The sequence below is a fragment of the Tasmannia lanceolata genome, unplaced genomic scaffold (genome assembly GCF_043159265.1).
Source record: "Tasmannia lanceolata isolate RefF3 unplaced genomic scaffold, GAP_Taslan_0.1 ptg000019l, whole genome shotgun sequence".
Lineage (NCBI taxonomy): Eukaryota > Viridiplantae > Streptophyta > Magnoliopsida > Canellales > Winteraceae > Tasmannia > Tasmannia lanceolata.
The window spans coordinates 720,004-742,682 of NW_027518696.1; the positions used below are offsets into that span (position 1 = coordinate 720,004).

Below are 22,679 nucleotides of genomic sequence, written 5' to 3' on the forward strand. Positions count from 1 at the left end.
AACAAATGTGAGCACAGAGAACCTACATCAAGGCTACACTCATGTGTTTGAGACCACATTTGAAAGCGTAGAAGGTGTGAGGGAGTATCTTGAACACCCAGCCCATGTTGAGTTTGCGGGTCAAATCCTGCCTGCCTTGGAGAAATTTATGGTCATTGACTTCCAACCTGCTGTTGTCAATTTATCTTGAAGGGAGATAAGCTTTCTTGATATTTAAGATGCCTAAATAAATGGGATTGAGTATCAGTTTCAAGTATGCTACATGGATTTTATGTGTGGTAGAATTTATTGCTCTGATGCACTATTCTATTAGTGAAGTTACTTGAATTATATCTCTTTGATGTCATTGGACTAGTCACCAATGATGAAGCTCAAACCGTGGAACTTTATATAGATGTGGCACATCAACTACAAGGATGCATCTTTAATATTAAAGCTTCAAGCCTTCACATGAAATATTTGGGTATTGATGATCATTCTGATGACTTTTGTTAATGAAATGTAGAACAAAACGAAGCTCAACTTGTAGATCTTGCAAACCAGTCTCTAATGTGAATTTTCAAAGCGAGAATAGTTCATATAGCCTCATTTTATAGACACCCCCATTTTGCCAATGTAGCAAAGGAATAAAAGGATGAGATGATCCTGGCAAGATTGATGGCTATGATTGCATTCAAAGACACTTCAATGGCCCAATCACACCAATGCCAGAACCCTGGTCCATGCAACAATCAGATCATTATCGAGGGGGTGCAACAACTCTGGACAATCCTAAGAATCATCACAGATCGAGCACTATCAACTTCCCAGCCTAGCCTTTTTCCATAACAACTTAAACCCATCTCGTTGGCTTGATTACTTGAGACATCCAAACAACCGTGAAGGTATAAACCCAACTCACCTGCGATTGCACCATTTGCCATTATCTCTTTTTTTTTATGGGCAAGCTGGGGTTAGGCCGGACCCCTACTGTCATGATCTCCTCAAGCCATCTAAGACCTTGTCATAGAATTTTAACCAACTATGCCTGAAAATTTAGGAATACCCAGGAAGTCGTCCATAAATAATTAAATATCCATGTACTTCCCCGTATGACCCCAAGACAATAAGCATTCCCTCCATGTCCTAGATTCACTCCTCACATGCTTTCAAAACAAAGCTTATCGTAATCTGTCAGAACTTTTAATACCATTTCTCTAGCCTCCGATCAATGCTGCATGGCATGATCCCAACCATACTCCCTTATCATTACCTTAATTATTTAGGACCTTTGCTTATCTCACAGTAAAGCCATCCTAGCCATGTTCTTCCAGAGGAAGCTCTGGTGATCCAAACTAGTGCTGGAATCAACCTTTAGGAAATGACTTGACGGCCCACCCACCCAACTAGTTAGAGCTACCCAGCTATGTTTTACCTAATCATATCTTACTGTTCTACTTCCGGTCATTTTTACTGTATTTAAATTCTGGTGAATTTGCTTCCTTGTATGCCGTCGCTGTGGAATGGAGACTTCATCTCAATTTTGGTGATCATTGCATTCTCTATCTATTTTTTAATAAATCTATCATAGATTTCACATCAAGGCATTCAACAGTAGCGGCCGTTTCTGCACATTCAACAGTAACGATGAATGGTTAGGTCACTGAAGAAAGTGGACCTATAAAAATTATATTTTTAAAAGAAATCACTTGGGCCTACCTGGTTCATAGATCCAAATAAGTTATTTGTCGGGCCCAGCATAAAGAGGCCTTGCCCATAAAGATGATCCAAACCCTGTTAGAAGACGATAGGGGAGAGGTGTTATGGCCTTTGCAGGGCCTATTGGTGGTGTTGTTGCTGGCGAGGCGGAAGTCCGAGCAGTGCATCAAGGGGTAAAATGTTTGGACAAGGGGTGCATGGTAGGGTGGTGGTAGAGGGTGACTCCCTCATTGTTATCCGTTGGCTTAGAGGCTCCAGTGCGCTTCTTGGAGATTTGCGCAATTTTCAATGAAGTCCTAGATTGTGTGGCCAGATCTTCGATTATGTTCATCCATGTTAGAAGATCCGCCAATAATGCGGCTGATAGCCTTGCTAGGGCGGATAGATAAGGAAGGGCTTGAGATGTTTGATTTTCTCCCACCCTTATTTGTACTTAGTTTGTTGCTATCCTTGTTTTCTTTTTCTTTGGTTCCTTTATGTTGCTTTTGTATATTTCTTGGAGGGAATTTGCTAAGCTCCATCGCGAAAGGCTTTTTGCGGCTGATCTGTTGCATGGCAGACCAGCCACCTCGTGAATGGAGACAAAAGCTGTTGTCTTCATTACCGAGGTGGCTGGTCTGATGTGCGACAGACAAGCGGCCAAAATCCTTATGCGATGGATGTTAGCAATCCCCTTCTTGGAGTTGACCATTTCAGTCCTCCCTTTCTATTCGAATGAAAGTTTGCTACAATTCAAAAAAGTTTGCTACAATCCAAATCCTCTAATAAGCCTCTACAAATCAGAGAGTTAGCATCATATGGAGATGATTTTTTGAGAAAGGCCTATTTACAATGGGGCCCACCAAATGAATGGTCTGGATATTGGAATAATGTGGGCCGCAATGGTTTTTTAAAATAAATATATCTGTCATTACAAAGGTGCACGTATTTTTGTAAAATAGAGAAGGCCAACTTTATTCAAAGATCTAAACCATTCAGTTTTTAGACTACAATGTATAGATCCTAACTCTATTATCTATAGAGGTTTCTATATGGTGTAGCTGCACATTAGGGTTACATCAACCAATGGGCAATGGAGATGATTTTTTGGGGCACCAGTCTAAAAGCATTGTAAAAGCATTGGGGCCCGACATGTTTATGTCATCGAACAAGATGTGCTTCATTGTTTTTTTTTCAAAATATATGCTCACCTACGGAAGGACACAGTATACATTAGGGCACTTATTATATGGCATGTACGTATGCACGCATACAAGACAATATATTTTTTGGAAAATTCACTGGGGACACTTTGTTCAAAGATCCAAAAATAGGTTGTGCCTCAAAAATCATCTCCATCGGGTGATCCTAACACTCCAATCTAATACTACGACGGCATATATAAATCTATACATATCGAAGAGCAGGCAACGGCTTCATAATCATGTGCGCTAGGTGCTTACGTTTTTCAGCGGGCTTCAAAGCCCTTATCAGTAAGGCGTGCAATGAACTGTAATTGTGAAAAGAATGAAGAATTGGAAATCAGGGAATTTATATGATGAAGGGCCCTATGAACACGTACTCAACATCCAACAGCTCAGCTGCTGTTGGATAAAATATCAAGGGTGGCACCTTTATCGTACTACCTTTACGTGTTCATACGACCCTTCATCATATAATTACTCTTGAAAATCGCTGAGAGAACTCTTCTTTCCTAATTGATTGAAAAAAGAAAAAAAAAAAAAAAACGAGAGAGACGGGCTTTCCTTTATAATAACATAATAAAATAAAGGAAGATGAGTAATTGGAAACATTGATCTGATGGACCATCACAAGGTGACCCCACATCTTCTTGATCTCATCTCATGAAGTACAGATCAAGGGCTACGATTATCTGATTAAGGTGGGGACAATGGCAATGGGCTGGACCTTTTGTCCTGGACTGATTCATGGAACCGGATCACATGTATGTGGCATATATCGGACTGTTTGATCTTGTGGGCCATATTTATCTGAGCATATCAACGGTTCATCTCTTCGAAACATCATTACTGTGGAAACGTCACATGGCTACAGCCTAGGCCACCCAACATGAATGGGTGATCCAAACCGTTCATTTTTTGGTCTCTGTTGTAGATAGGCGATGTCCCGAAAATAATTTCGTCGTGGGTGGGCCCGTGGGCCCTAACCCATACTTTTTGAGGAAAACCCTAATTCCATACCATTTATCCTTATTCTCTGCTTTTGAGGGTTTCAGTTCCAACCTAGATTTCATTGATGATTTTTACATTGCCGTAGAAGTGGAGAAAGATGGCGAAGAAGCGAAAGCAGGTAGAAGTGGTTTCAGAAGCCACGAAAAAAGAAGAAATCGCTCCGCCAAGACCTAAACGGACGCTTATCGGATGGAAAGATAAGGTCGATGACAGAGATTCCGATTCTCCGATTTTTAGGAACAAAGAAAAGGTTCTAGTCACGTGTTCTCGTCGCATTCCTTATAGGTAATTTCAAATTTTTTTTTTTTTTTTTGTTTTTGTTGATCAACTTTTTTATGCGAGTTTTTATGGATTTTCAGATATAGGCATTTGATGTTGAATGTGGTCTCTCTTTTGCCCCATTGTAAGAAAGATAACAAAGTTGAATCGAAAGATAGTAAAGGGGCGACTCTGAATGAAATTGTCGAGCTCAGGGATTGCTCCTTCTGCTTGTTTTTCGATGTCACACTTTTCATTTCTTTTTTACTGCTTTATTTTCTGATACGTGACTAGATAGACGGGTCCCACTTAGAGTTGAATAAATTAGGATTTAGCAATATCTAAATTGGCTTTTAATATTAATGTGGCTGCTAGTAATATTTTTAGTAGGATATGGAGATTTGATATAACTCTTAGTATATTGGCTACTCTTAGAATAGAAAGCTATTATTTAATTAGGAAGTAGATTTGGGTAGGATTCTTATTAAGTAGGAAAGTTGAATAGGATCTATGGCTTATAAATAAATTGTAATCTTCTATTTCATCAGTGAAAAGAAAGCATCTTAAAAATTGTGTCTTTTGCACAAAGGAGGTCCGATCCTTCCCTCGAAGTGGATCAAGAGGCTGATCTTCCCTCTAAGAAGATCAATCACGTTACGAACCGTTCAGGTTCGTAACATTTTCTTGCTATATGTGTGAGTGAGTACTAGTAGCTACAGGCCTACGGCGATGAGTATTTTGGTTGTACTATGTGAAGTAGTACTAGTAGTTCAACATCTCAATTGTCCTTCTATTTATTGTCGTATGAAATTCTTTTTTAGCAATTATAAAACATGATATAAGGCCACGTTTGGATACCCACAAGATTTAGATTTGGATTTCTCACATTTGCAGTTGAGATTTGGAATTGGGTCAGATCCTTAGATTTCCAAATCAGCTACAACAGTCAACAGTGGAAAAAAAAATCCGATTTTCAAATCTGTTCTGCAAGAAATCAATATTTGTGGCAATTACCTTCACCCTTGCTTCTCCTCAACCCTGCTGCTGCAGCAGCCAGACATCCCTCCCTAATTCTGTCTCGTACAACATCAGCATGAGGATGATTGATGTATTTTGTATCCAAAAGTCAATCCAAATCCAAATAGAAAAACATGAGGTATCCAAACGTGGCCTAAGGGTTCAACTGCAAGAACACCCGGATTGAATTGGGTGCTATTTAGTATTTAGATTGCAATCCAAAAATTAGTGGCTCTGGTCTACCACACTCTTTGCCACTTGAAAACTACCATTTAGTGTCGAGAGACAATATTAAAACTTTCCATTCACTAGAAAGATTAGTGATTGCATTCTTAGAAACTTTCTTCTAGTCAGCACTGAATTGCAAAATCAATAGCAATTAAAACTTCATTTTTCTTAATTTCAAAATATTAAAGCTTCTATCAGTTTCACTTGTGAAAATTCTTCCAATAATATGCACAGCATGATTAGTTAAATCATTTAGGAAGCCGATATATATTATTTTGATTGTTTAATGAAATCATTCGAGACATTCTGCTAATGTGATTACATTACCAGTGCAGTGGAACGTGTTACTAAAGTAAATGATAAATATTTACCAATAATCTATGGGCCCTCAAGTATCAAGTACTTGCATTTTCCCTTATGCTTTTGTTATGGCCTTGAACGGGGCATTCGGACATGTAGGCATACCTTACGTTAGCATTTGAACTTTGTCCTGCTAACATGATTTGGACCTAGCCATATGCCTTTTGGGCTGCCCCATGGTTTGGACCTGCCTCATAAATTCATCTTGTTTGCAAATGGCTCTATGGAATGCTCTGGGATCACCTATGGTGCGATTTAGTCTCTAAGGCTCTATTTCTTTCGACGTAAGATTTTTTGTATGTTCATTTTTATAACATAAAACAAAATTTACGTCCATTTTTACGTCGAAAGAAACGAAGCATAAGTGCCCATCCTACTAAGTGGTTGGGACTTGGGGGTTCTTGTCAAATCACTGAAGAGGTATTTTGTTGGATTTATATGGGAAGCCATTAATCATCAAGCAGGAAATGTTAGATTCACCAACTTTAGATCCTGTTTGGATTGCAAGAATTTTTTGAAAAACTTTGGAAAGGAAAAACATTTCTAGTATGTCCTGCTTTTCCATTGTTTAATTACACATGAAAAAAAATAACTCAAACTAGTGCGGTTCAAGTTTTATTTGTAGGGACTTTCAGTTTATGATGATATCCCTCTAAATAAGTTATAATCTTATCATTTCCCTCTAAAAATTTTCTGCCAAAAAGTTTTTCCTGCAATCTAAACAGAGATCCTTAAGGAAGTTACATCCAGCAGACAAATAAGTTATTTAGGGTCACACCTTTCTAACACAATGAATATGGTGTAGGTCCAAACTATACCCATCATACATAAAGTTTGCATAATCCTGGCTCAGCTCTCATCCTTTAGCTGGCAGGTTGCAATTGTGGTTGCAAGTCCAATTCTGTATTATATTTCAACAAAGAAAGTTGGATCCATAATTCTTTTTCCTTTTTTTTAATGGAATCTACAAATGTAATTCTTTTACCACTTTTTAGTTAGTATTATTTTTCTTTTATGGATGACCTGTATTTAAATTTGTGCTTAGCTTTATGTGTACAAAATAGTACATGGTGGAATTTCCAAGTTAAAACTAGGTTATAGAAGCTGGAATTTCCACCAAATGGAGAAATCAGAATCTGGCTAATGTTTTGTTTGTTTTCTCTTACGGTGATAACATACATTTTTTTCCTTATTTCAGTGCAGGAAACTGAAAGATCTTTACCTCTGGATGGCCAAGTGCCCCAATGGACCATCTGTGAAATTCTTAGTCAATGCTGGTAGGTTCTTTTTCAATTTCAATTGCCATCACATTGAAACTGTTTAAGTTATTTTATTATTATTTTTCATGCTAGACGTTAATTTCATGAGTCTCCCATTGTATTTTTTTTTTGTATCAACTCGACATCTTTTTGAGCCGTAAAATCTGGTTAACTATGTATTCTCTTAAGTTTTGCTAAAGTCATGCTTTTCTTGTTCCTATCAGTACATACAATGGAAGAGTTGAAGCTGACTGGCAATCATTTGAAAGGATCACGTCCACTTTTAACTTTCACGACCAATTTCGATAAAGCGCCTCACTGGAAGCTTTTGAAAGAGTTAATCATGCAGGCATGTGGTTTTTTGGTCTTTTGTTTTTATATCTGGATTTGTTTCTCTTTGTTCTTTTACGAAGTATATGTATGTTTGTGTGGTTTGCTTGTCTGTATTGATAAATAAAAAAGAAGGGAGACACATTAATGTAACTATATTCAGTGGTATGTCACCTAGAACATTTGAGATGAGGCGTGCCCCAATTATTATTAAGGATGGTAGCATAGTGAGTAAAGTAGTGACATGCACTAATGGATCCTTTTCAAAGTACCTCTCAAAGCAATGTGTAATTTAGAAGTGGATCTTTTTGTTCAAGCTTATTTTTCATTAAGGAAGACAATCATTATATGGCATGGACCTACCACTATGTGTACGGTGATCTAGGCCATGAATCTTGTTGACCATCACAAGTCCAGCTTATTGTCACTGATCCCATCCTCGTTGGATGAGTGTAGACCCTATCCTAATGGTGGTGAAAAAGACCCTTTAAACTTTAAAATGTCTTTAAGTCAATTGAATCTTGCAAATGGGATCTCGACCTGGATCCATTGTGTTTCCCTGTGATGGCCCATTAGATCGACAACCCTGATCCTAAACACATTTGCCACTTGAACATTTTATCATGGTTGTTTTGGGAAATCAAAATGAGATTGTCTTACTAGTTGATCTCAATTTAAAATTTAATATCCCATAACCTAGAATTTATGAGGTTTGAGTTGTTATTGTTGTTCCGATATAGGGTGTTTTATATGATGTAAGCCCTTATAGTGCCCAAAAAATCATTTCTATAGGATGATCCCAACCCTCCGATCTGTAGGGAACTGCATATTATGGAAACCCCTATAGATCGGAGGGTTGGGATCATCCTATGGAAATGATTTTTGGCGCACAACCTATTTACATTGTGTTCCATCATATGGACGGTTTGGAACTTTGGATCATCCCATGATACGTTCCGTACAGTACTTTTTGAAAGGTACAGGACTATAAGGGCTTACACAATATAAAAACTTCAATAAAAGACAGGACAGATTGGTTGACACATTTTCAACCTATCAGTTTGTGTTGTGTATATATGAAGAGTTAGCTAAAGTTTTAGCAGAACAGGTTTAAAAGATTTTGGGTAAAGTGATTTTCATCAACCAAAGTGCCTTCATCCAAGGAAGATAGACAGATCTTGAATGGTGTTTTAATTGCTTTACTTTTTGAAGTCTAAACTACAAATGGGCTTGACAGGTTTTAGCATATTTTTATAGGTGAGCTTGTCTTTTTTTTATAATGGCACTGTTCACTTTAGTTAAACTTATTAGAAAAGTGTAATAAAAAGTTGAGTGCCATAATTAAAACACAGGAATGCCATTTATTGTTAGAGCTACAAGACACCTAGTCAGCAATAACTATGCTTTGTTGACAAGTGTAAACAAAACACCTCCTCACATGGTCTTTTTTTTTTTTAATAATAGCATTATCACATTAGTTCAACTTGTTATAAAATTAAAAACAAAAAAAATGGTGCCACTATCAACAATTCAGCATAAGGGAGTGGCATTCATTGTTATAGCTCTAGGAAACATCATTATGTTTTGATTTTTGGTGTTAGAAGTATATAAATTCAGTTCTATTTCATTATTATTTTATTATTGAGGATCTATTTTCACCTTCTGTAGTTCTTATGTTTTCCTTTGATTTATCCTAGTATGCATAGATTACAGATCTGTATTGTTAGACTATTATTCTCATATTTTTTTTCCAAATTTTCCTTTTTTATTATTAGAAATTTGAACTGTATCTATATAATTCTTTATATTTGGATTTTTCTATGCTTGGGTATTTTCAAGTTTTCATCGAGTTTCCAAGTTAACTCTGCTTGGCCGACTTTCAAGTCGGGTTGAGTTTTCAAGATTTTGAACTATGGTAAGAAGAAAAGAAGACGTTGAGTAAAAGATATTATTTTATATAGGGTCATTTTAGACATTTTAGAAAACCTTGTTCGACAAAAAATTTACACGGGCATTTTAGACATTTTAGAAAAACTTCACAAAATTACGTAATTTCAGAGTGGCCGGAGCTGTAGAAAAGGCTGTAGGCTCTGTAACAAAGTGGGTTGGGAATATCAGCTCTCCTTGTAATATTATAGCCTTCAAGATCATAATCTCAACCCTCATCCAACAATTTTTCCCTACAAGGAAAGTAATTAGATCTTGTGTTCCACAATCCTCATACATGCAATATGATATCTACAATTATTGATTTCCAGCAATTATTCACAATCAGTAAAGTAATTGAGTCCTGATTTCCAAGACCATATGATGGTATACTGCAGCCCTGGGTTTGAGAATTGTAACACTGGAGTCAGGACAGGTTATCTACAATGTTGTCTATCCTCAACCTTGCTTTCCCACAGAAAATTTTGTTGCAGCTGTGCACTAGTGGCTTCATCTGTTATTTTATTTGTTGTTTAATTTGACCTGGTGCTATGTTTTCCTTATTTATGGGTCCAAAGTTGATGAGGCAACGTCCTTCCCACCAGAAGTTGGATGTCTGACATCCTTATTTTTTTCCTTTCGATTGGTAGCAATGTACTGACATCATCTTTTGTTGCAGATATTTGGAACGCCTAAGGATCACAGAAAAGCTAAACCTTACCATGATCATGTCTTTGCCTTTTCAATCGTTGACGATCACATATGGTTTCGGAATTATCAGGTAATGTTATTAGGACCTACCATATTTATACAACTAACCGATGGTTCTCATTTAAGATAGCCTGTCTTGTTAGCCACACAAACAGGCATGCATGCTTACTCCCTGAGCTGTTTGTGCCTGAGAATTTTTGTTCTTGAGGCTCCTAAAATGCAACCCAAGTGCCCATTCTTCCATTTTGGGAGCTATACAGGAAAAACAAGGTTACTGTTGAAACTTTCTTGAAGATGATGAAACTTGAAGTAGGTATCGGGCTTGTAGATCATTTGAGACGAGTGTTGCACAAGCAGGACATGCTTGCCCAATTAGCTTTTACTGTTTGATTCTGAATTTAATGGGAGTTGATAATTTCTCGTAAATACCGGTCTAGTAATTTCTTTCACTTGACAATTCAGCGGGGAACTTCAGTTGCTAATCGACATTAGTTCTAGCTTGTTTTATAGATATTTACCTTTGTATCAATGATTTTTATTTTAGCACTGTGTTTTGATATATGTTCATTGGTTTTGCAGATTTCCGTTCCTCACAATGAGACCGATAAAGTAGACCGTGGAGGTTTAGACAAAATGACCCTTGTAGAGGTTTGCAATAAGCTGTTTTTCTCAAGACTTTTTTTCCTGCTCAGAAATTCGATGTTAACTTGGAATTGGTCATGGACAGGTTGGTCCGAGGTTTTGTTTAAATCCAGTAAAGGTATTTGGTGGCAGTTTTGGTGGCCCTACATTGTATGAAAATCCATTCTATGTTTCTCCAAACCAGGTAGATCTCACTCATTTTGTATTTTTATGCATGTAGATCTTTTTCCTCTTTTGATCTCTTATTCAGACTTTGTTTTGATTGTTTTTGCTATTGTCATGTTTAGCTTTGATTTTGTACCCTTAATTTTAGTTTATTTCACTTTTGCTCTTGCTATTTCATTAATGTATTTCTTGTGATACTTATCAAATTCAGATGCATGCCTTACCTTGTTATTGTTAATCTTCTACGGACTGGGTTATGATTCTCTGTCATTGTCTTTTCAATATGATTGTTTTTTTACTTATTGACATGAAGAAGTTTCTATCTATTGTGTTAGATCCGAGCATTGGAGAAGAAGAAAAAGGCTGGAAAGTATGCGAAGAAGATCAAAGCCAAAACAAGGAGGAAGATGCATGAACTATCAAATCCTTTGGAGCCGGACGAGTTTGCGGATCTATGGAAGGAATGATAAGTTGACGGTATTTAGTTCTGCTACAACATTCCTTCATCAGTTAAACCTTGTCTACATATGAGAAGCAGAATCTTGATGCTTTATTTTTTGAGATGTGTTTGACATTTTGAATAGAAATCAAGCTTGACGTTCTATTCGAAAAATGCTAAAAAGCAAGTCAATTTTATGCTCCCTCTAAAAGACTTCTCATTGTGTCCACTTCTTCCCTGTTTGCGTGACAACAACTATAATATTGGCCAACTGCTGCTAAGAATACCTTGAACGGATGATCCTAGGTCCTTGATCCATCGAGTTCCATTTAGGGTTAGGCCAAGAAAAGCTAAATCGTTGATTTTTCTAGTCCTTTTATCTTACCCATGCGATATCTGTTTGGTATGGGATTGAGCCCATGTGTGTCGCCACATGATGTTCTACAAGATAAGTAATCTTGATTTAACATAGATGCCTGCCCCATAAGAAAATTCATTGATTGTAAAAGTTACTTTTTTCGCAGTCGTTCTCATTTTAGGAATCACTAATTTTTTTGGGAAAATGACAAAAAATAGTTCCCTCGTCGCTTCGTTTTTTTTTTAAAAACGGTTCCCTCATCACTTCGTTAACAATGGAATTTTAGAATTTCTTTCATCAGTAGACCTATGGTGCACCCATGATGTGTGAGTTCTTGTAGTCACGGCCATTCCCATCTAACTGATGTTTAGCTTGTCTTGCATGTTAGCAGGAGTTTGAGACCTAGGGATATGTTATCTTGTGGGTCTTTTGTATAAAAATCTATGATTGGCGTTCTGAAACCAAATAACTTATTACAAATCTAAGATTGACGGTATGGTATGTGACAAGATGTAGAACAAATCCAGACCACGCCCCGGTACCAAATGACGTAATTTATACTAAAAATTGGGGAATGATATTTTCCCCATCTGACGGATAAAATCCCCTCCTATTCGTTAAGTTTTAAAGGCAAAGGAAAAAGTTCAAGGGGGTGAATTTATCCTCAAGCAGTGAACCATTCTCACAGAAACCGGATTTTACCTGTTTAAAGGAGAAGGGGGTGGGGGGAATATCATTTCCCTAAAAAAAAAAAAAAAGAGTCTAGGAGTCGATAGCGTCCATCACTGAAGGCATTTCGTGGATGGGCTGTTGCATGTCAGAGGCAGCCACATAGGCTCACTTTTCAACAGACTTTATCCGGCTGCTCTGATATGCAACAGCCAATTCGCAGAATGCTTATGGGATGGACGCTAGCAAAATCTCGCATTAAAATTATTATATTTTTTGCAAATAATCGTGTGTTTAATGTCAAATGGGACATTAGCACCTTTTTGAAGAAAAGCCCCCAGCCGTTCTTCATTTGCACACAAAAGAAGAGGAAGCTCGGAACATTTCCCATATCCAAACCTGGCAGTGTTTAAACGCTCTATCCTCCAATTACGGCAGCGTAATCGAGCAACAAAATCAAAAGAATTTATCTATGTTGTGTTTAGTAACCATTCTTCCCACTCCATCTCTAGAGTGCAAAATCATGAAATCTTGAACACTTATTTGAATAGGGAATGTCTAGCTGCCTTTGTTTTCATGATAAATCGGCCTCCAAGTGGAGACGAGGCTGAAATCCCTCAAAATCATGAAAAGAAATCCAGAAAATGTGATGAGGTGCTACTAAAAATCGGAAAAAATAAACCCAGTTTTGAATAGAGTTTTTTTGTTTCTGGACTTTTAGCAGCTTCTGATCACCGGAGAGACAGCATAGCAAGTATTGACTGCCTTCAAAGAGATCCGGAAAGAAGACCAGAATCGCTCGTCTAGATTCCGGAATTTCGTTTCCTGATTGAGGGATTCTGGCCTCATCTCCACATGGAGTTGCGGATTTATCATGAAAAACATTCCCTGGCAGCCAAATGTGTCCAATTCTTTTTTCTTTTTCCGTTTCCTAGAGTGATGGACTAAAAAAATCGCCCCAGAGAACAGTTACCATTCTGGAAGTCATTCCAGTGGGGTAGGAAATGTGGAATCTCAAAATCATTTCAGCGGAGCAGGAATAATCGCGGGCGCAACTCTTTTTCACTTTGCAAAAATCGACCTAAATAATTTCAGCATAATGAAAACTCAGGCTACATTCTCAAAACCAAACTCCATTTCCATTTATCTGAAGTTTAGAAAATGGTAACCAAACATGCGCTTGATGAAAGGACTAATGCATTTGCTGGGCTTCACCAATTTTTCTCTCGGCTGAAAACAGCCTTCAAAGTTCCGTAGGCCTTCGTAGTGTTTGATCACAAACAGTTGATTTCGAGGACCCAGTGCTGATGCATCATGCTCCGAAAGATCCCCTGCGTTGGACTATCCCACAGTGAACCTGAAATGAAGGCAAGTCTTGCCAGTAAAAGTCTATCATAGCACAAGCTGTCACTAGTACTATAAATTTCTAACCTGGGACTAGCAATGTGCACCACCATTCATCAAGATAGCGACTAGGAAAAGCAGTAAATTGAACTGATCTCTGTAAATGAACGAGAGAAAGATCTAATTAGCTGTTAATCTGCATTTGATAGAGGTTTGCTTTGGTTCATCGGCCCATCAACATGACCCGATCCTTTTGGATTGCTTGTGAAAGATTCAGGTCGAAAAGTTCACACCGGATTGGCATTTCCATTTCGTAGAATGGGTTTTTCAAGACGTAATCGGTGTACAATTCATAGATGAGTTTCAGAAGACCTTCCATGTGTTGAGTGCCGGGTTCACAGACAACAAAGAACTTTGTTCCTGCGAATAATATAATAACAGATCATTACAGTAATGAGAAAAACAAAAGCATATTTAAAATTCATTAAGGAAAATTTTCTTATAAACTACTAATAAAAAACTGATAAATAATTAAACAAGGAACATTAATAGTAACAACAGCACAAGGGAAGAGACTCCTTGCTTGCTTGCCCCATAATATGGGATGGTCATGGTTTTTTTTTTTTGAAAGATAAATTCAAATTTCACTTAAAACACATAAAAAAACATAGACATAATGTATTACATGTTTTGGCTAAAAAAAGAACCCCATAGCTTTGGAAAAATATTATTTTAGGCTGGATCGAAGTTTTTACCTACTTTGTTTCCTTTTCACCTCTTTCAGTTTCATCTAGGCAGAATGGGGAGGGTATTTTTCAGTCTTCACTGGAGGTTGTTTCTAGACATCTTGGATCCAAATCTCAGTTATGAAGAAGTAACTGCAACCAGGAGCAAGGGCAGGGACAACATTTCACCTATTTATTGCTTGAAAGGGTGAATTGAAACAAGAAGCATCACAACCTGTGACTGTTCCAAGGTCAGCAACCCATACTATATCTTTTCAGGTGGAAAGTGGAAGGTTATGGTTACTTCAGTGCCACAAAGCTATCTACTAGGTTTATATATTGCCTTCCCAGGCACTAGAGAAGTACATCAAGCATGCTCTGGACTGAAATTAAAGCAGGAGTTGATATAATGAGAATTGTTTTAATCCATGGTTTGATTTTTTCTGTTTAAGTTCGTTCCATGGAAAAATTAAGAAGCTTTCAATGATGTAGAATCTGAGGGACCAGGCAAATACCTATTGCAAAGTTAGATTGGTCTTGATGAAAGATTAAACACTGGTCTAATGTAATATACAGCATAATGCTAGATTCGTGTTGATCTGTTGAACAGAGCATACTGACAGTGTGACTTGCATACTTGCCAGGACATGCAGCGCAGGCTAATAAACAAGCATTACTACAATAATGATAAAAGTAAAATCCAGGTTAAAAGAATTTGCATAACAAACAGATTAGCCATAGTTTTTCATGGAAGGAAATTGCATGGCTGCTGACACAAGTCTGATGTTGTGGAGGGCAGACATTTGTTGCCTAAACTCTACCCATGACCGATGGAGCATTGTGACTTTTGAGAAGCTTACCGCGCTATAATGATGAGTTTCTTACATGCATCAAAGCATCGTAGAGCTTGGCCAACATGGAATTGTTGTTGGGAACCTCGCAATAGACGAATCTCATGATAGGCATGACAACATTGACATTACCAGACACCCCAAAATTTGCTAGCTTATCTTCTAAACCATGTCCTTCATGATGAATACAAGTAAATTAGCACCCACTTATACTATTAGTGATACATCACATTTCCATGAAGAGACGCTTAAACTTCCATGGCAGGATGTTTCTCATTTTTAAGCCATCTAATAACATTAAGAGCACCAACAAAAGGGCACCAGCATGCCAAAAAATAAATAAAAATTAAAGACGGGGCAGAGATTACCCCTAAATAAGATTATCTACTAACACCGGCTTTGGCCGACAAATCAGCTTTCCCACTGGCCTCTCTAACAGCGTGGGTAAAAGAACAGTTCACTCTCTACATGGACCTCTACTTTTTTTCCAGCCCTCCAGCCCACTGCATTTGGGAGTCCCCTTCAATTATAGAAGCCCCTCAAACAAATCTAGCCTGGGAGACTCAAATTAGTAAGAATCAATAATACTAATAGGACTGGAATACTCCCACAATAAAGTACCATTGCTGTCGCTGAACACTACACCAATCCCAGCTGGTCCGAGGAACACTTTAAAACAAGTGTGGATTCCTCTCATTCTACATATACCCCAAAATAGCGCAGGGAACGACATTCCACATGAATGTAGTCCTAGCAGCATAAGTCTACACCACCTAAAGAATAACTCTGAGAGTTGGGGGAAACACCCACGCTATCCCAAACCACCAAAGAACCGACCACCATATCTTTCTAGCAAGGGAAAAATGAAGGATGATGTGAGCAACATACTGCTCATTCTGAAAGCATAGGACACACTTGCCAAACAAAATCCTCTTTCCCCCCAATATTCATTAAGCTTCTTTAAAATCGCAGTCCAAACAAAAGCTTGGATCAAGAACACGATGGCCGACTTCCACATCCATCTCCAAAATGCCACCGATCATCATAATCAAGAGGTCTTCACCCTCACAAACATATCCAATTCTCAAAATTTCCATATATTTTATCCAATCCGAAGCTCAAAACATACACAATGGGCTTAAGAGTAAATGAAAATCAACCAAACAAACATGATAGCATCGTTATTCATAAGATGCGTTGGTTGGTTGACAGCATCACACATACCTGTCAATGACTGGAAACAATGGAGATCAAAAGTGTCAGCCTCAAGGAGTTCGATGCCGGTACAACCATTTATGGGAGACAACTGTTGAGAGATTGCGTGCATCGAATGCCATAAACTAGCCAACCGCAAGCTGTCGTTCGTATCCATCCGACCAGCTGATCCATAATCCTAAAAAGTAGAAGAAAAAAAATTATAAATAAATAAGATCTATACAAAAAATTGCACATTATAAACAAGTTTTATATTCCATTACCTTATAGAAGATCTCCTAAAAGGTACAGAAAAAAAATATAAAAAGCAATAAGATCTATACAAAAAATTGCATATTATAAAAAAGTTACATATTCCATTACCTTGTAGAAGATCAATCCACCGGATTTGTTAATGATGAAAAGACTGTAAATCGCAGCCATTCTGTTGATGGAAAAAAATAGATCTCTCTAAGAAAATATAGAACCAGATACGTACAATAAAATAGAAGTACGAAATGAGGAAAACCTAATTTTCGGACGGAGATTCATAGAAAACGAAAGAGAAGAGAGGAATTTTCAGTTCTTTTCACAGATCGTCGGACTTGAAATTTTCTATTCATTTTTTCATGTAAAAATAGGGAGAAAGAGATTTCAGTCATTCTGTTGATGAAAGAGAACACAGAAGCAGATAAGTAAAATAAAATTGAAGTAAGAAAACAAGAAAACCTAACAGAGATGAAGTTTTGATAGAGAAGAAAGCTTACTGAATCCTTCAAGCGTGAGATTCGGAGAGAAATGGAAGAATTAGTGGACTAAAGAAACCCTAGATTCAAATTAAAAATTTCTCATGTCACCGAGAAGAAGAAAATTGGATTAATATTTATAAATTGTCCTGTTTCTTTCAGACACGTGGATACGTGGTCCAGGCTTAGAAATGGGCCTATGACAGCCCAACTCGCCCCATGTGGCCCATTCACAAATAATAGCAAGAAAATGCGATGCAATTCTCTTTCTCTCTCTGCAGAACCTAACCCAGGCAAAAAAAAAAAAATGGCAGAAAAGAGCTGCAAAATCACAACCGTCGAAATAAACAATCTGAGATTCACGTACCCGGGAATCGACGGCCTCCCACCTGCCGGATCCACCCCTCTAATTGACGAATTCTCCCTCTCTCTAAATTCCGGTGACCGTTGTCTCCTCGTCGGATCCAATGGCGCCGGTTCGATCTTGACCGTTGAATTCCTCCTTCTTCGGTCGATTCTTTTTTTTTATTTTTCTGGGTTTTCCATATTTGATTCGCTGATTTTGTTTTCTATTTCAGGGAAAACAACAATTCTGAAAATAATGGGAGGGAAGCACATGGTGGACCCGGACATGGTTAGGGTTCTGGGTAGATCTGCTTTTCACGACACCGGACTGACCTCGTCCGGTGATTTGTGTTATCTCGGCGGAGAGGTAATGCTTTTCTGGAAAATTTTGAGAAACTTAGAGGGGAACTGATTTCAGCACAATCATGTTTTAATAACTGCACAAACCTAGCTTGTCTTTCCTTTTTTAATGGGCCTGTGAGAGAGCTTCCTTTAAATAATAAAAGACAAGATGGTTTAGTGCAAATATCAAACATGGTTGGTGCTGATATCATTTCCCAAATAGAGACCTGCTATGTTTTCATAGGTAGAACAAATATATGATTAGACATTGTTGAATTATGGTACAGCTCAAGTTGAGATTTATAAGAAAAACTCTTAACGACTTACAATTTTATATTTTGGCTAACTTGGGCATAGGGTGTGATGGTTTATCCTACACATCAGTGTGAGGAAGTTGCGGATGCATGTTATCCTTAGTGTATGCTTAAGTTGATGCTGTTAGTGGGCTTGTTTTCCTTTTGGTTTTTTACTAATTTATGCATACGGTGTGATGGGCTTAACCTATACACACAAGCATGAGTTTTGTGCATGGAATTTGGGTTTCAAATTTGAAAATTGGTTATTTTTTAGATTTCTTTTATCTCTAAAACCAATAAATAGGTTCTTCTTGTCACGATAGTTTCAGTATAATTGCCACCTTGTCTTTCATTTGCACTAAATTTAATAATATGGAAGGAGCATGTTTAGACATTTCATTGTTTCTTTAATTCTATTGTTGAGAAAATCCACAAGGCAAATCCAATCCAATCGTGCACAAATAAAAAGAATAGTAAAAAGAAAAGCAAACCATACGATACACTCCAAGATTTTGCGTGCAAGATACTTATGTCCACAGGTAAGAACACGATCTTCCAGGGATTAACCGTAGACCCGCAAACCTAGAACCCTTTCCCTTGCTTCTCAACCAAGATCATACACAAAGAACAACCTGAGAAAAACTCAAGACTAAGAAAACCCAAGAAGACTCTCTCTCTCTCTCTCATATGCGGGAAACAAGGCAACTTCCCAACATCTATAATCCATATTTTAGTATAATATCTGATAATATGTTTCCTCCTTAATTCTACTCCATGTTCTTTTTCTCAACGATAAATTAATTCTTTACTCCCTTGATGGAGTAAATCCTTTGAATGAAACATTTCATGTGCATATTATTTTTCTTTCATTTTCCTCTGATTCTAATGAAGTACACGTTTATTCCCTCGGGTAAGGGAAATGTTTTTGTTCATGTATGCTTTCTGCATCGGTTCCGAAGTATTAATAGCATTTTTCTGTTCAAAATCAGTTCTAAATGGAAGATTTTTCCTGCAGTGGCGACGAGATGTTGCTTTTGCTGGTTTTGAGGTTCCGATACAGATGGATATTTCTGCAGAGAAAATGATATTTGGAGTTTCTGGTGTCGATCCGCAAAGGAGAAATGAACTGATCAAGGTATTGCACAATTGCTTCTTCTGAAGTGGAAACATACATTACTGAAACATTTCATTGCAGAATGGAAGATAGTTTGTGAATATTTTAAGGCTATTAACTTATCTCTTTGTTGTTGGTACTTCAGGTTTTAGACATTGATCTATCATGGCGAATGCACAGGTCATCCGATGGTCAGAGAAGACGAGTGCAGATTTGTATGGGCCTCCTCAAGCCTTTTAAGGTTTTTCTCTCTGGCCTGACATGTACAATTTCTATATTAGGTTTTCCTTGCATAGGTTTTTATCATTGTCACCGCAAATCATTAAGGCTGTATTTATATGTTCACCTTGTTGCAGGTTCTTCTTCTTGATGAGATTACAGTTGACCTCGATGTGCTAGCAAGGTCCGATCTTTTGAAATTTCTCAAAAAGGAATGTGAAGAGCGAGGCGCCACAATTATATATGCAACACACATATTTGATGGCCTCGAGGATTGGCCATCCTACATTGTATGCTTCAACTCCCTCATTTAAATTTTACTACGAGTTCTTGCCTTTGTTTATCGAATTTCAAAATTACAGGTTTATGTCGCTCATGGCAAGTTGCAATTGGCACTCCCAATGGAGAAAGTTAACGAAATGAGTAATTTGTCCCTTATGGTTAGTTTCTTTTCCCTCATCAAATGACATTTTGTTGCTCCAAGAATTGCATGAATTTATACATAAATGCAACTTCATGATTGTTCCAAGAAACTTTGGTTTTGTTTCAATATGAAAAGGTACTTGTTTTTTCTTTAGCTACTCAATATATGGATTGTTCTTTTGGTGATTGCTGGGCAAAATTCCCAGTCTATTGACTTGGCTTCTGTATAGTAAATATGAATGGTAGTAGTATACTTGAAAGTCTATATGAAAGATTATGGCCATGGATCTCAGAAATTATAGCAAGATGAATTACATAGAAGCAGTATTATGTTGTTCTTGTCTCCTCGGGTATTTTTCATCTGGGTTTGATTGGTGGCTGTATTTAATTGTAGAGGACAGTGGAGAGTTGGCTGAGGAAAGAGAAGGATGATGACAGAAAAAGAAGAAAGGAGAGGAAGGATATTGGTCTTTCAGAGTACGAAAAGCAGATAGAGGGCAGTCGGGTAACAGGGGACCCTGCTCGAAGTGCCGTTCGGGCAATGAATAATGGTTGGGCAGCAGGGAGACTACACTCCACCATAGCAGGTGAGGAGAACTTCTTTTTCAGTTCAAATAGTGTTTTGAGACAGTGATACTTGCAGCTTTGCAACAGACCCAGGTTTAGAACTTCCCGGTAGAGTATATTTATGTATGTGACGATGAAAAGCTTTCATTTTTCTTTTTCTGTTTTTTGTTCTGTTGAGAAATAATGAGCATCCTAGTGACGGAAAGCAGCTCCTTAATTTTAGTTTTCATATTCATTGACCATCCAAAGTGATGGAAAGCAATCTCTGCTCCATGTAGATGTTTTAATTTTTCTGCATTCTGAATAAAATTCGATTACTGTTTTAAAAAATGGTTAACTCAGTCACTGAAAAAGGAAATCAGAAAAAGCAGAAAGCATTAGCATACAATGGTTTACTGGTCACTGAAACAGGAAACAGACGAAAGGAAAAGATCAATAAAGAAGAAACTGTCGCAAAATCCTACCATGAGAGCTGTTGAAGAACTATGATTGGCAGCGTTGATTCGATATCAAATATAATCTCTACTCAGTAATGGACGATTGATATAAAATGCCATTAGGGTGATTAGGTCTCTTAGTACTGAGAGGACATGAACACAAAATCGCATTATTTAACTATCTCAAACTGTTCTATCGGACGGCTAGCAAAGCATATGCATTGTTTCTTCTGAATTATGCTATTTAGAGCATTATCTTATAACTGAGGAATGATAGACTGAAGGGTGCCTTTGCAAAAACCACTTGCAAGGACTCCCTTCAGTCTATCATTCCTCTGTAACTTGTACCAATATGATAGCTAAATCCCAAAAATAAGGCAGGGCATATGAATGACAAGAATCTTCCCCATATGGCTTTCTATATTTCTTTTTATTTCCATAAATCGAACCTGGGACCTGAAAGTTAAGATACAAAGGTTGAGCCATGGGCTTCGATATTTGCCAAACAATCTTCTCGAAGTATGGATGATTGTTTATGAATTCACGATACAATAGGTGTTCTTTTGCTAGAATTCATGTGAGTGCTATGCAAAGTTAAATTGTATACGGCCTGTAGTCTGATAATTGGATGAATTCAAAGCCTTTAGGTATTATATAATGGGAAATGATATCAGCACACCAACTGTTTGTTATGTGCGCGCTCTAGCTTCTTTTTTCTTTTGGGAATTTGGTCAAAAGGGTCCAAAAAATAACGGAAATAGTGAAACGGTACCCCCACATTTCAAATTTGTGAAATGGGTCCATTTTAATTTTTTAGACATGCTGTTTTACCTAAATACTCCTCAGGCGGTTTTGTTTATTTTAAAAATATTACAAGCTTACAACCCTCTTTTACTTGGAAGGAGTTACCAGGTCAAGGAAAATGGGGATATCACATATGAAAATGGGGTGACCAAGAGATAAAATGGGGTTATCACACCTGGAGAATTTTATGTTCATGTCTGTTGGGCCTGGAAGGGGTTACCAGGTCAAGGAAAATGGGGTGACCAAGAGATGAAATGGGGTTATCACACCTGGAAAATTTTTGCTTTATGCCTGTTGGGCCTGGAAGGGGTTACCAGGTCAAGGAAAATGGGAGTATTACATATGAAAATGGGGTGACCAAGAGATGAAATGGGAGTATCAAACCTGGAAAATTTTGGTTCTTATCTTTTGGGCCTGGAATGGGTTACTAGGTCAAGGAAAATGGGGGTATCACATATGAAAATGGGGTGACCAAGAGATGAAATGGGGTTATCACACCTGGAAAATTTTCGGTTCATGTCTGTTGGGCCTGGAAGGGGTTACCAGGTCAAGGAAAATGAGGGTATCACATATGAAAATGAGGTGACCAAGAGATGAAAATGGGTTATCACACCTGGAAAATTTTCGGTTCATGTCTGTTGGGCCTGGAAGGGGTTACCAGGTCAAGAAAAATGGGAGTATCACATATGAAAATGGGGTGACCAAGAGATGAAATGGGAGTATCACATATGAAAATTTAGAAATTTCCAAGGATGGAGGGGACCTCTATTATTACTTGACCATATCAGGCCGACTTATGCCAAACCGTGGGACCCACTGTAATAACTCAGCAGTCGATCCGTTACCGTTTCAAAAATAGGGTGACTTCTACTCCAAAAAAATTATAAGTGTATCTGAATACAGCCACTGTTTACAAAATAACAAAAAAATTCATAAGAGTATATGTTAATGGATGCGATTGCATGTCCGTACAGAGGTCCATATGTTTGGAAGGCACGACAACATGTTCGAGTTATCAAA

General features: G+C 37.7%; 3 protein-coding genes across 6 annotated transcripts; 2 read left to right on the forward strand and 1 right to left on the reverse strand.

Moving 5' to 3' along the window:
* The first annotated feature begins 3,383 nt into the window (after window positions 1–3,383).
* LOC143852619 (ribosome biogenesis protein BRX1 homolog 1-like) lies at window positions 3,384–11,438 on the forward strand. The gene is made up of 7 exons (XM_077362094.1): window positions 3,384–4,175; window positions 6,957–7,030; window positions 7,237–7,361; window positions 9,948–10,049; window positions 10,559–10,627; window positions 10,707–10,805; window positions 11,122–11,438. The coding sequence occupies exons 1-7, from the start codon at window positions 3,988–3,990 to the stop codon at window positions 11,251–11,253; spliced, it is 789 nt and encodes a 262-aa protein (XP_077218209.1). The 5' UTR covers window positions 3,384–3,987; the 3' UTR covers window positions 11,254–11,438.
* A 1,872-nt stretch (window positions 11,439–13,310) lies between these two features.
* Window positions 13,311–17,832, reverse strand: LOC143852626 (uncharacterized). Of its 4 annotated transcripts, XR_013236808.1 has the most exons (5): window positions 16,896–17,074; window positions 16,751–16,811; window positions 16,397–16,565; window positions 13,684–14,016; window positions 13,311–13,609 (listed from the first exon to the last, which is right to left on the reverse strand). XR_013236808.1 is itself a non-coding variant. In XM_077362102.1 (4 exons), exons 2-4 carry the CDS (start codon window positions 16,808–16,810, stop codon window positions 13,820–13,822), a joined length of 426 nt encoding a protein of 141 aa, XP_077218217.1. In that variant the 5' UTR covers window position 16,811; window positions 17,480–17,832; the 3' UTR covers window positions 13,311–13,819. The 4 variants fall into 4 exon arrangements, 3 of the variants coding, with proteins under 3 accessions (XP_077218217.1, XP_077218215.1, XP_077218214.1); XM_077362102.1 differs by lacking the exon at window positions 16,896–17,074 and adding an exon at window positions 17,480–17,832 and having other exon boundaries at window positions 13,311–14,016; XM_077362100.1 differs by lacking the exon at window positions 16,896–17,074 and adding an exon at window positions 17,134–17,230 and having other exon boundaries at window positions 13,311–14,016.
* Window positions 17,362–20,680, forward strand: ABCI20 (non-intrinsic ABC protein 9). Its single transcript, XM_077362098.1, has 7 exons — window positions 17,362–17,588; window positions 17,691–17,824; window positions 19,111–19,230; window positions 19,355–19,450; window positions 19,566–19,718; window positions 19,791–19,868; window positions 20,246–20,680. The coding sequence occupies exons 1-7, from the start codon at window positions 17,363–17,365 to the stop codon at window positions 20,483–20,485; spliced, it is 1,047 nt and encodes a 348-aa protein (XP_077218213.1). The 5' UTR covers window position 17,362; the 3' UTR covers window positions 20,486–20,680.
* Window positions 20,681–22,679: the final 1,999 nt, after the last annotated feature.

Coding starts and splice junctions, on each gene's coding strand:
- ABCI20 (XM_077362098.1), top strand. CDS start 17,363: ATGCGATGCAATTCTCTTTCTCTCTCTGCAGAACCTAACCCAGGCAAA. Junction 17,589..17,690: donor CGTCGGATCCAATGGCGCCG/GTTCGATCTTGA, acceptor TTTCTATTTCAG/GGAAAACAACAATTCTGAAA. Junction 19,451..19,565: donor GCCTCCTCAAGCCTTTTAAG/GTTTTTCTCTCT, acceptor ACCTTGTTGCAG/GTTCTTCTTCTTGATGAGAT.
- LOC143852619 (XM_077362094.1), top strand. CDS start 3,988: ATGGCGAAGAAGCGAAAGCAGGTAGAAGTGGTTTCAGAAGCCACGAAA. Junction 7,031..7,236: donor GAAATTCTTAGTCAATGCTG/GTAGGTTCTTTT, acceptor TGTTCCTATCAG/TACATACAATGGAAGAGTTG. Junction 7,362..9,947: donor TGAAAGAGTTAATCATGCAG/GCATGTGGTTTT, acceptor CTTTTGTTGCAG/ATATTTGGAACGCCTAAGGA.
- LOC143852626 (XM_077362099.1), bottom strand. CDS start 16,918: ATGAATCTCCGTCCGAAAATTAG. Junction 16,812..16,895: donor AATCTCCGTCCGAAAATTAG/GTTTTCCTCATT, acceptor TTCCATCAACAG/AATGGCTGCGATTTACAGTC. Junction 14,017..16,396: donor TTGTTTCCAGTCATTGACAG/GTATGTGTGATG, acceptor TATTATTCGCAG/GAACAAAGTTCTTTGTTGTC.